General features: G+C 42.2%; 1 protein-coding gene across 1 annotated transcript; it reads left to right on the top strand.

The window, feature by feature from the left end:
* Window positions 1–10,093: 10,093 nt before the first annotated feature.
* Window positions 10,094–13,246, top strand: LOC136549947 (cysteine synthase 2). Its single transcript, XM_066541382.1, has 6 exons — window positions 10,094–10,390; window positions 10,549–10,623; window positions 11,002–11,145; window positions 11,405–11,869; window positions 11,950–12,185; window positions 12,701–13,246. The coding sequence occupies exons 1-6, from the start codon at window positions 10,166–10,168 to the stop codon at window positions 12,918–12,920; spliced, it is 1,365 nt and encodes a 454-aa protein (XP_066397479.1). The 5' UTR covers window positions 10,094–10,165; the 3' UTR covers window positions 12,921–13,246.
* Window positions 13,247–13,270: the final 24 nt, after the last annotated feature.

The following is a 13,270-nucleotide window of genomic DNA, read 5'->3' as shown; positions in this document are numbered from 1 at the left end:
TCTTCTAAATCTTCTACATAGAATTCTAGCTCATGAGTTCTAGCTCTAGCTACATTTTCCCTATGCCAAGCTTCATTCCTTCCTTCCACCATATGAACTAACATATGTTCATAGTTCCTGTGCGCAGTGGTGAGACGCCTCAATTGATCCTGCAATTCTCCTACTTGTATAGCATCCAAAGACCTATCTCTAGTAGCTTGTGCCAACTCTAGCAAAAATCCTCTATATCTCTACCTAGGGATCAGGCCTAGAGCTGCTACTGCTAGCACCGTCATTCCTAGGGGCAAGTTGGTGACGAGGAACTCCTTTGGGTCTAGTGGACTTATGGGGCGTCATCTTGGTACGAGCCATACAGTAGGAAGCTAATTTAATCCAAGTAAGACCATTTGATCAAAGTCTAAAGAGCAGCTAGGATGGATTACATTACTCAAACCAAACTCACTACTCAACTCTAGACTCAGAGGTGAAGGAAGTAACTAGTGAATTAATCATGATGCATGAATCGTTCTTACAAACAAAACCATCAAAGCTTATAATGCACATAAACAACATTTGTTTTTATATAGGGCATAGTAAGATTACTACTCCACCACACAGAACCTTTTTAATCAAATAAGGAATGGTGAGAAAGAAATAAGATAAGTCAGAAGTAATTTGGACCAAATTAACAAGTTAAATTTAGTCATCCCAAATTATTTTGAAGTTTTTTTTCATAAAATAATACAACAAAAACTTTGTAACGATCGCTCTGATACCATTTTGTGGCAGAACCTCATAAATTATAGGGCCCACATGCACTTGTCACTGTCCAACGACATTTGACTTCCATGCACATGTTCCTGGTAACTTAAGAAGTCTGTCGGGTGTCCTCGGGAACCCCGAATCATCCATGATTTCTAAGCAGGATCACATTACAGAGTCATTACAGTATTACAACATTTATTCAAATATATACATCAGAGTAAAAACAGCGGAAGTCTTACAATAACATAATTTACAAAATAGTAGTTTCAAACCTCACAACTAAGTTCGATGATTATTACAAAACAAAATAGTGGAGTGGCATTATAATATAATACAAAACACACAATGAAACTGTCCCTGCCCAAGGGCCACACATTTACTTCTCATCGTTAGATCGAATAATAGTCATGCAGCACTGATCCAAAACAGACCTGCTCATGAGGCTCACCTACAACAAGGGTCAATGAACCCTGAGTACAAAAGTACTCAACAAGACTTAACCGAAATAAGAACTGGTAAACTCAGGAATGCAAGCTCAGAGATTCAAGGTATAACTTTAGCAATGATCAAAGTTATTTTTGTGTAAAAGCTCTTTAACAAAATTCTTTATTTCAACATATAAAACTTTATAAGAACCACATATGAATCTACCATAATCCGTAATGAGATCATGAACTTCATATCCAACATCTTCTCAAACCATCCTTAAGTTCCAGTTATTAAACTACGATGATGAACAGAGAAGTGAGTCTCCATAACCGAGGAGCAATGACGATTCAAACCGATTATAAACCCAGCTGGGGATTCTAGACCACACGACATATGTAGGTCTCCGACCTACATATATCAACCTACTCTCGGATCCTCTAAAATAAGAATGGGTCCGCGCCACCCGAGAATACAGTACTCCACCATTCCAGCCCATTGCCACGTGGGTACACGCTATTCCCGCCATCTCTCCACTCCTAGTGCGTGAGTAGCCATTTCTGTAATAGAATCGCCAAGTTAAGGCTTACTGGAGTATGTGGTTAGTGCTACAAAGTCTCACCACACACAGTTCAACAACGGATGGACCTTAACCGACACAGGCGGAAAGGATCCGCTCACAAGACCTCCATGTCTTGTGGCTCACACACACCTAGTCCGCCTGGTCTAGACTTATTACTCCACATGCTCATATTTTATGATCACATAAGTAACCAAAGATCTATTTAAAATTCTTAGGTGACAGGTAATCACATGACTAAGCATGACTAAGCATATCTAGACATTTATGAATAAAACAGGTAATCAAGGTAGATATGGAAAAATAATGTTGGTAATGCACCAATTAGGCTTTTACTTAACTCTTAATCACTTAATACAGTATAGAAAAGCAAAAGCGAAATTAAGTTGTAAAAAACAAGGTAGGGTTATATGCATCTGAGGCTTGCCTTCGTTGATGGAAAAGTCCGATTCCTGCGACGTTCCACAAGTATTCGATCCGACCTCAACAGACGGACTAACCTCCTTAGCAACTTGATTAACTAACACATGTTCACCTTCGTTCACTACACATAGTAACAATGCCATGTTTAACATGATGCGGAATATGAAACATGATGCTTGATGATGGATGCAAAAATTAACAACTGGAATACAACTTTCCTTCGCGGTACAGTTATAATTCAAACTAACTAAACCTTTCCAGAATACTAACATCAATTGCTAAAGATCATTACCAACTAATGACCCTAAGGACATCACTCAATCAAAAATTCAAATAAAACCTAAATCACTAAAGGTTTAGTTAGTTTGACTGGAGGATCAACGGAGAGGTGGGTCGACGTGTACAGCAACCACGGCGGCGCAAACGACGGTGATGGTGATGCTCCGGTGACTATAGTGGACAGAAGGACCAATCAACCAGTGATAAAGTATCATGGGCACAAGGCGAAAGCTGACGGTATGCTCAGCAATGACAAAGACGCACCGTGAAGCTCCAGCCACGGCAAATCGTGCTCGATGGAGACGTTCCCGGCCGCGAGGAAGAAGAGCGTGCACAATAGTTTTCCGATGAAATCAAGCTAAATTGGTGGGTTGGCTGGGCGCATAAGGATAAGGTGGAGCTGTAGCAAGCTTTTGCGGTGACTAGAACGCACTGAGACGATGGCACAAGCTCATCAGAGATGGACGGTGGCGACGGAAGAAAATAGAGGAAGAGAAGAGAAGAACGACGACGATGCTCTGGCTATAAAGACCGACCAGGAAGCAAAGAGAAGCCACATAGGAGCCGTTCCCATGCCAGCGCGATGCCAAAGACGGCCACGACGTGCCTGGAACGCCGAAGAAGGCCCGCCGACAATGTAGCTTAGGCGGTGAACACTGTTCACAGTATTTACAAGATTGCCATTCGCTTTCAAATTCAAATTACTCCCAAATTTATATAACAACTCAAAAATCTCCAAAAATAAAAGTTGTTCAAAATAAAAAGTTCTACAACTTTTATTTTATAACCAACCCCAAATTCAGTCTACATTTTGAAATGAACTTTTGAATTCAAATAGAGGAAATTTAATGAATTACGCCTTTTCGAATTACTCCAAATTTTTCATAACAACTTTGAAAACTCCAAAAACAAACTTTGTATAACTTGACAAGATCTACACTTTTGCTTTTGGGCTCAACCCCAAAATATGCTTAGATTTTGAAATGAGTTTTCAGGGTAGAATTTAAATACTGAAAATCAGGGTTTTCTGGAAAATTCAAATCCAAACCAAATTTTGACTTGATTCAAACAATTCAATTCAACACTCATAACACAAATGTAATCTTTTATTTTTAGTGAATGCATATCAAAGTTTGTCAATATGACCAAATGCCTTGCAATGCATATGATGACATGTCCTGTTTTTAATATCTAAACACCCGGGGTGTTACACTAATCCATAGGGCAGTTACTGTGAGGCCACCAGAGATGCTGGTAGAGTATAGTGGTGCTACTATAGAGTTCTCCTGCATACAACATGACTCAGATGATCCATCATAGTGCAGTAAGGACACCCAGCCAACCGAGCCGACGTCTAGAGGTGCTAGAGACTGCAGCTTAGCAGGATGAGACCATTCAGGAGCATAACAGCTATAGAGGAGGAGGAGCTTGATGCTCAGCAGGCGGCGTGAGCGACCCTAGTGATAGCTTAGATGATGACTACTAGCCTATTCCTCAGATGCCTCCACATCGACATGACCATGAGGCCGGTAGTTCCAGTTCAGCTCCACCTGCACCACAGACAGACCCCGCTCTACTTGCCATATTTGAGCGGATGAGGCAGGATTAGGCTCGCTAGGCTCAGGAGACAGCTGCAACTTTTGCATAGTTTTAGACTAGCCAAGATGAGTTCCAGCGACAACAGCAAGCAATCCAGCAGCAGCAGCAGGCTATATAGCAGCAGCAGACCATGCATTAGCAGTAGCTTCTCATGCAGCAGCAGCTACTTAGGTTTATGCAGCATGTTGTGACAGCTATTGGGGCTCCACCACCATGGCCTTCACCCCAGCTTGGTTAGCCTGCCACCACTTCTATGACTCCAGCATTATAGTCCTAGTGGGCTTCAGAGTCAGGGACAGCCACCAGCACAGTTTGCTTCACCTATAGAGCAGGTGTCCCAGTGGTTTGCCTCACCAGTGCTAGCCCCACAGTTCACACCTTTTTAGACAGGCTTCACACCGACTCAGACTTCTTCGCTGTTAGTGCCAGATACCTTAATCTTTAGGAGTCTTAGAGCGACTTTCAGTGAGTTGACAGGGTAGCCTACTCTACCATATTTACATGTCCCAGGTCCTTCTATAGTTGCACCTATTACTGGGACTACAGAGACGCTCCCTTCTTCTATTGCATCATTAGAGCCACCTACTTCAGTGATACCTGCACAGTCTATGGCCGCTCTAGTCCCTGATCCAACCCAGACCGCTTCAACATTGCTTCTAGCTACACAGGGTCAAATAGCTTAGAGCTCAGGGTCAAATGATGATGGCATACAGTTCAAGCTCGCTCCTCATACCTCAGCGCCCAACTCATCCGCTGCAGCCCCACCGACCAACCCTTAGGTTTTGGTGTTTGACGCCAAAGGGGGAGAGGAATCGAGTATGTTAGACTTAGGGGGAGCTGAGTATTCTATTATGTTTGGTTTTTATGTGTGATACACTATTATGCATTCGTGTGTTTACTTTTATGCATCAAACTATATTTATGTGATAGTGATATCTACACTGATCATGATATGTGACATGTGTGATCTCTACTTTGAATCTTTTATATGTTATATCACTTGTGTTATGCTCATTTGCTTTGCTTCCACATTTTACTCTGATGCAAATGAGCTTTATTACTTATACTCATGCTTATTTCATATCTTTTAAGTACATCATGTTGGCTTGGGTCATATAAGCTTGCCTAACTCCTTTGTTCTTATTGTAAAAAACTTATATGAACCAAGCATGTTAAAAACCTCAACTCTTTCACATACTCGAGGTGGTATTGTCATCAATCATAAAAAAGGGGAGATTGAAAGCATCTAGGCCCCTAGTTGAGTTTTGGTGATTAATGATAATACTGTGATTACTATGACTAACGTGTGTTTTGCAGAGGCAATTAAGTTAGGTCATGGTAATGGAGATCGATTGGGCTATCATGGTGGTCATGCCCCTACGATGGAAATAGTTTTGGTTTTCAAAGGATGAACGACAAGGTTAAGGATGAACTAGTTCTAAGTGTTGATTGGAGTAGGAAGAGACACTTAGAGTAGTTTAGGACTTTATTTTTTCTTTGGCTGTACTATTAAGGGGGGCATGGATGGGTAGCTTGACCTAGGTGAGTCTAGTGAGTTAGGTGTGGTACATACTTGCTAAATCTAGCACTAGGTAGCTCCTAAGAAGCCCTTAGATCCATTGGAGCAAACTTTATTCACATATGATTGAAAGTTGGAAGTGAATGGAGGGTCAAATACTAATCGGAACGCTGGCTCCAGGGTGACCGAATGCTGGCGCAGAGTCTGGTCAGTTCATTTGATCAAGGTGAAATCATCTAGTGCGACCGGACGCTGAGAGGTGAAGTGATCAGACGCTGAGTCCTAGCATTCAGTCGACTCCAGTAAGGTTCTAGAGAGGGAAAATCATGACCAGACGCTAGTCCAGCGTCAACGTTCGATCACATCTTAAACACTAGAGCTCGGGGAGAACCGACTGTAGTGTCCGGTCACCCCGTAGAAGCACATAACGATTCATTTTTCAGCCATGGTTATAAATACTTCATCCATTCATGTGTGGAGGTACTTTTGCTCATTTCAACAGCTAAGAAACACCTTTGAGAGTGCCAAGAAGAGCAAGGTCTTAGTGGGGTGATTGAGATTTGAGAATCCCAAAGAGAGCCCTCATTAGTGAGATCAAGAGTAGCAAAGTGTGTATCCATCCCTTCTCATTAGACTTGTCATGGTCAAGTGAGAGTTCGTGCTTGTTACTCTTAGTGTCAAAGAATCAACCTGTAGAGAGCACTTGATACTTGTGCGTATCAAGGGGGAGCTACACCCTTGCGCAGGGTGCTCCAATGAGGACTAGTGGAGAGTGGCGACTCTCCAATACCTCGACAAAACATCACCGCGTTCCTCCTTCTCTATTTACTTTGAGCATTTACTTTGAGTAATTTAATTCTTATCATTTACATTTATAGAATTGTCATGCTAGAGTAGGATTAGAACATAGGTTGCTAAACTTTTATGTGGTAGATCAATAGAAACACTTTCTAGGCACAAGGGGATTAATTGGGCTAACCATAGGACTTAATTATTGCAAAGAAATTTAGAATTAGCCTAATTCACCCCCCTCTTAGGCATCTTGATCCTTTCACCATCGTGGACCCATCTAGAAGCGCCTGGTGGCTCCCCGCCGCGGGCTCGCCTCATTGAGCTGGTGAAAGCTCTAGTTTGGTTTTGGTGAATTAATGAAACCCTAAGTGCTAACCTAGTTTATCAAGTGATCATGAGATAGGTAGCACATTCTAAGTGGTGAAGCAAATGAAGATCATGCCATGATGATGGTGATGCCATGGTGATGATCAAGTGCTTGGACATGAAACGAAGAAAGAGAAAAAAGGCTTAAGGCAAAGGTATAAATGGTAGAAGCTATTTTGTTTTGGTGATCAAGACACTTAGAGAGTGTGATCACATTCAGGTTTGATAATTGTACTATTAAGAGGGGTGAAACTCGTATCGAAATATGGTTATCAAAGTGCCACTAGATGCTCTAACTCATTGCATATGCATTTAGGATCTAGTGGAGTGCTAACACCCTTGAAAACATTTGTGAAAATATGCTAACACATGTGCACAAGGTGATACACTTGGTGGTTGGCACATTTGAGCAAGGGTTAGGAACTCCACCGGTGGAGTGTTCGCCCATAGAGTGCGGACAGTCCGACGGTGCCACCGGCGCTCGAGATAGAAAAGACGAAGGTCACCATAAGTGACCGGACGCTGATCTCGGTTGGACCAGCGTGTCCGGTCAGTGGCAGTAGAGGGCGCATAGCGTCGGTCTCTGACCGAACGCTGGGTCACTTAGTGACCGGATGCTGATAGGGTGCATTCGGTCCTGCTGACGTGGCAGCACATAGGGGAGTCACCGTATGACCTAGACGCTGGGTGTGTCTGGTTGAGCATGATCGGACGCGTCCGATCATGAAAAATTGTCTCTGGATGCTTACTGGAAACTGACCAGACACTGAGGTCTAGCGCCCGGTCACTTCGCAGCAGCGCGTCCGATCATCACTTAACCATTGGGATCAGGCGCTCAGTATTTGAAGAGAGGGGACACGTGGCGTGCATCGCGCGACTGGACGCTGAGGTCTAGCGTCCGATCAATCTAACCGGTGTGTCCGGTCGGCCCGAGTTCTGTGCAGTGAGGAGCCCAACGACTCTATTTCATGGGGGCTTCTATTTAAGCTCTATGGCCGGCTCAGGCTCACCCTGTTGGCCATTTGCATTGACATAACAACCTTATGAGCTTAGCCAAAGCCCTCCCACTCATCTGCATCATTGATTCATCATTTTTGTGAGATTAGGAGAGAATCCAAGTGTATTGCTTGAGTGATTGCATGTAGAGGCACTTAGTGTTCATGTTTTGCTGCGGGAATCCCTTGTTACTCTTGGTGGTTGCCGCCACCTAGATGGTTTGGAGCAGCAAGGATCATCGAGCGGAGGTTGGTGATTGTCTTCGGCTCCGATCATGGTGATTGTGAGGGTTTCTTGACCTTTCCCCGACGGAGAGCCAAAAGGTACTCTAGTGGATTGCTCGTGGCTTGTGTGATCCTCATCTTGTGTTGGTTGTGCGGCACCCTATTGAGGGTTTAGCGTGTGATGCCAATTAGCGCGTGAACCTCCAAGTGAGTGAATCGCCACAACGAGGAGTAGCTTGCCGGCAAGCAAGTGAACCTTGATAAAAAATCATTGTGTTCATCATTTGATTCCGAGGTGATTGGTCTTAATTTATATTGATTCTTGTGATTGATTGGTTCACTCCTCGATACGACGGTATAATTATCTTGCTCTCTCTCTTTACATTATCGCAAACTAGTTATCAAGCTCTTTAGTGTACCTAGTTGTGAGAGCTTGTTAGTTTGGTTAGTGTGGCTCTTTAGTTAGTCTTTGATAGCACACTAACTTAGTGTAGTCTATTGTGTGGTTAGAGAAAATAGAAACTAAAATTATGGTAGGTGGCTTGATTTTTTAGTAGGCTGGCGCAACACTTGCTTCGTCCTCATAATTGTCTAACCAGTTTGTTAAGTGTTGCTGGAGAATTTTTTATTGGGCTATTCACCCCCCTCTAGCCATTAGGACCTTTCAGCCGGTCGCGCCTCAACGCGGGCCCACCACTACGGGCGCCAAAGATCTGCGTCATCTCTCTCGAAGACGTTTATTTGCGTTTCGTCTCGGGTGGTATGCAAAATGGGTCCTCTGTTTGGGCCTTCTGTTGGACCGTATTTATTTTATGCAAAACACTATGTACGACATATTTTACGTTTGGGGTGCGCTGTTTGAGACCGTCTTTGGAAAGTACCTATCCGTTTGCAGCCAACTAGCTGTCGCCATCTAATGCTCTGTGACAGTCATCTAAAAACAAACAAAAAAATGCTCTGTGGCGTCATCTAAAAACAAACAAAAAAGCCTAATATTTTTCTTTGAACTGCTATAATTTTTTAATGTTGTATCCGTTTTCGATTCCGTCTGCACCGGTGTGTTCTACGTGACGAGACGAACAAAACTAGACTTCACTTGCCTATGTTTCAAAGAATTTTATTTCAAGTAGCAATTTATATGTAAAAATATGCTAGGAGATTTACGAAAGAATTTGCTACCATGTAATACTAAACTTGCTACATAAAAATATACTAAAGTTTTTATATGGTATGCACAAGCTCGGATGAAAAAAATCAAAAGAAATTACTATCATGTAAAACTAAAGTTGCTACTCCAAAAATATATTAAAGTTATTACATAGTATGCACAAACTGATGAGAAAAAATATCAAAATGAGTTACTACCATGTAATATTATAGTTGTACAACTTTGGGGGCTAATTATTACAACGAACATAAACATAGAAGCTGTTGCACAAGCTAGGAGGTAAATTCTTTTGTGATAACTTATGCGTACAATGACTACCCTTTGCGACAATCTTATATATTGTAGTTGAGGACAACTAATATGCAATATTTAGGAAGACATTCGAACCTAAAAGTGAGACCTGAAAACTAAACTAAAAAAATTAAAAAAACTTGACTGAAAACTAAAACTAGAAAACACTGAAAAAAATGAAAACCTAAATATATAGAAACTAAAAATACAACACTCAAAATAATAAGTGAAATAAACTGAAACTGAAGTTGACAACCAAGAAATTAAAGTGAATTTTAAAAAATACAAATGGAAAAAAACTGAAACTAAGGTTGACAGCCAAGAAATTTAACTCAAACTGAAAAATAGAAAATGAAACTAAAAAAACAAAAAAGAAAAAAAACGGCGTCGGAATGTTGCCGTCGTACTCTCCGCAAAGCATGCAAAGCAGCCGGTCACGCATGTAAGCAGGCCAGGCCGTGTACGCAAGCAAACAGGCCAGGCCGCGCCACGAGAGTCGCGCGGTCACGCAGGAGCTCGACTGATCGCGAAGTAGCTTTTGCGTTTGTATTTGCTCTATTCGCATTCCAAAATTCGCCCAAGACCCGTTATAGCACGATAGCCTTAACGCTCTTGGGCTCATGGCCCAAGCATGACAAGCATATTCTTACTAGCCCACATGCTCGCTCCCTACCGCGTGGGGGATAGTCTGTTCGGCCTATGCAGTTGGCCCATATACACGGCTCTCTCGAAGGCTCGTTTGCTTCTCTCGCTCTCCCATGGCGGCTGCGACGGCGGCAGGGGCAGCCGCCGCGGCCGCCGCCGTATCCCTAATTGCCTGCTACCTCCTCCTCCACAAGAGTAGACCCAACCTCCCGTGGGTCCCAACTGTTGGGTTCTCCCGCGCGAGAAACCGGCGGGCGCGACGGAGGGGTCTCGTGGAGGCCATCGGCAACACACCTCTCATTCGCATCAACAGCCTCTCCGACGCCACAGGATGCGAGGTACGCGCGTGGAATCTTACTTACGTTGCCCCGCTTTGATGTTTTGAGTAAAGTTTGGAGGTAGCGAATTGTTGTTTTGAGTAAAGTTTGGAGGTATTGAATGGCTGTTTTGAGTAGTTTGGAGGTAGTGAATTGTATCGCTCTCCCTTCGGTTGCAGATTCTGGGGAAGGCTGAGTTCCTGAACCCGGGTGGCAGCGTGAAGGACCGCGTGGCGGTTAAGATCATCGAGGAGGTAATTCTGCCATCCTGTTTAGATAGGATATGGTTATTATGTGGGAGGGTAAGAACTGCAAAATAGAGGTTGTGGTGAGAAGTTGCAGAACTGGACTATTGGTACTTGAGGTACTTTGAGCATGTAGATATTCGCTGAAAGATTGACTTGATCCTTTTCGTTTCTGGAGCAAGCAGCCCACACAACCTGATATGTCCAGCAGCCCATACATCACACAACCTGATATGTCCAACTCAAAATGTTCCACTAAGCATAACTATTTCCTATTTAACAGTTTATAAGTTTATTGAGTCATGAAATCCTTGCGATATAGTAATCTCTTGCCCTGGTATATTATTATTTTACCTTCATTTACAGTAGTGCTGTCATCATTCCCAGGCTCTAGAATCTGGAGATCTCGTATATGGTGGTACCGTAACAGAGGGGAGTGCTGGAAGCACAGCTATTAGCTTGGCTACTGTTGCTCCTGCCTATGGTTGTAGGTGTCATGTTGTAATCCCCGATGATGCTGCCATTGAAAAGGTAGAAAATTTATAACCTATCCAATAATTTGTTTTGCTTCCTACAACATTCTATCTTGTAGCATCTGGAACTGCATTTATAATGACCATCTGGTGTGCTGAATTGTGCTAGATGCTTTACTTGAGTATTTCTGCTATGACTGTAACGTACTATTTGCTTTAGTTCCATATAATGTTATTCAACTTAGCAGTTAGAAGTCCTTTTCTCTGTTGCTTTTCTCCTGTATATGTAATATACTTGAAACAATATTGTTTTCCAGTCTCAAATAATTGAGGCGCTTGGAGCTACTGTCGAACGAGTGCGCCCTGTTTCAATAACTCACAGAGACCATTTTGTCAACATTGCCAGAAGAAGGGCTTTAGAAGCAAACAAATTAGCAGCAGCACAGAGGGAATCAAATGAGAAACAAATTAATGGTTTATCACATGTTGGTTCTGAGATGATGGATGACAAGTTAACAGCTATGCTGAGAGAGTCAAACAAGATGCAAAATAATGATCCAGCACATGTCAGTACTGAAATTCCACACTGTGGGAGATGTGATGTGATTTCTGATTCAAAGGGAGGTTTTTTTGCTGACCAGTTTGAGAATATGGCAAACTATCGAGCACATTATGAATGGACTGGTCCTGAGATATGGAAACAGACTAAAGGGAACCTGCATGCCTTTGTTGCAGCAGCTGGTACTGGCGGTACAATTGCTGGAGTCTCACGGTATCTTAAGGTTAGATGCTTATTAATTTTTTGTTTCATATATTTTATCCTAGATAAACATCTTTTATGACTATGGTACCCCTTATTTAGGAAAAGAACAGGAGCATCAAATGCTTTTTAATGGACCCTCCCGGATCTGGTCTGTTCAATAAGGTGACCAGAGGGGTGATGTACACAAAAGAGGAGGCCGAGGGAAAACGGCTTAAGAACCCTTTCGATACTATTACTGAAGGAATTGGAATCAATAGGGTTACTAAAAATTTCATGATGGCGGAACTGGATGGAGCTTATCGAGGATCGGATAGGGAAGCTGTTGAGATGTCAAGGTACATAGTTACATAGTGAAGTTTTTGTTGTTATTTAGAAGTTTTGATCTGTAATAACAATAAGCGTGCATAAGTTAGCCCAGCATCACAATATTTGTTCAGTACAGTATAATCTGTTGACTGGCATATTAGACTAAGAACATTTTTTCCTTCTTTTATTGCATTCCACTTCTCTTCACTTGTTGCATTCTGCCTTTATCTTGTCACAACAATGTTATTGGTCTTGTGATGCTTCCCTTAAACTGGAATTCCTCTTGATATTAGTTTTGGACTTTTGAGTTCTCATCATGTCTTATGCGGCACTTCCAACTTCAATGGAAGCCTTAATCAACTGTCGGATTAAGCATTTTTAGAAACATAATCAGTGTTATCCACATCTCATATTTAAGATATTTTGAGCAATGAAGGGAAGTCTATTTTCATAGTTAGCAGATAGTTCTCCAGTACTTCATCTTACAAAATTGTAAGCAAAAATCCAGATTAACTGACCCCAATTTATTTCGAACATAATTCAGGTTCTTGCTGAGAAACGATGGACTATTTGTTGGGAGTTCTTCAGCCATGAATTGCGTTGGCGCTGTAAGAGTTGCTCAAGATTTGGGTCCAGGGCATACAATTGTGACAATTCTTTGTGACAGTGGGATGAGGCATCTAAGCAAGTTCTTCCATGAGCAGTATTTGGCTGATCATGGATTGACACCAACAGCTACTGGTCTGGAGTTTCTTGATAAATGAGCAAATTTCAGAGGGAACTTTCAATTTCGGTGAAGTTGGCATGCTCCCTGTGACTGCGATGATACCTTGACACAGGGTGAACGCTGAATAGGTCAAAGCATGAAAATATGCCATACAGTTAGTAAACCCTAATGGATGAAGCATTGATGTATGCTAAGTACTAATTGTAGTCTAGTAGGAATTGCCATTATATAGGATTGGGATAGCTAGTGTTTTGATTTCTTGTTGTTTTGATATATTTCTATTGAGGCTGTTGCCAGTTAGAATGCTGCACCGGGCATCTTTGCTGCAAACAACTGCAATATATGCATTTTTTGTTAAAAAGTTTCAAGAACAATTCACCCGTTTTG

This window comes from Miscanthus floridulus, chromosome 1, assembly GCF_019320115.1.
Source record: "Miscanthus floridulus cultivar M001 chromosome 1, ASM1932011v1, whole genome shotgun sequence".
Taxonomy (NCBI): Eukaryota; Viridiplantae; Streptophyta; class Magnoliopsida; order Poales; family Poaceae; genus Miscanthus; species Miscanthus floridulus.
Note: the sequence above shows the minus strand (reverse complement) of the source record. Positions and strands in the feature narration are given on the sequence as shown.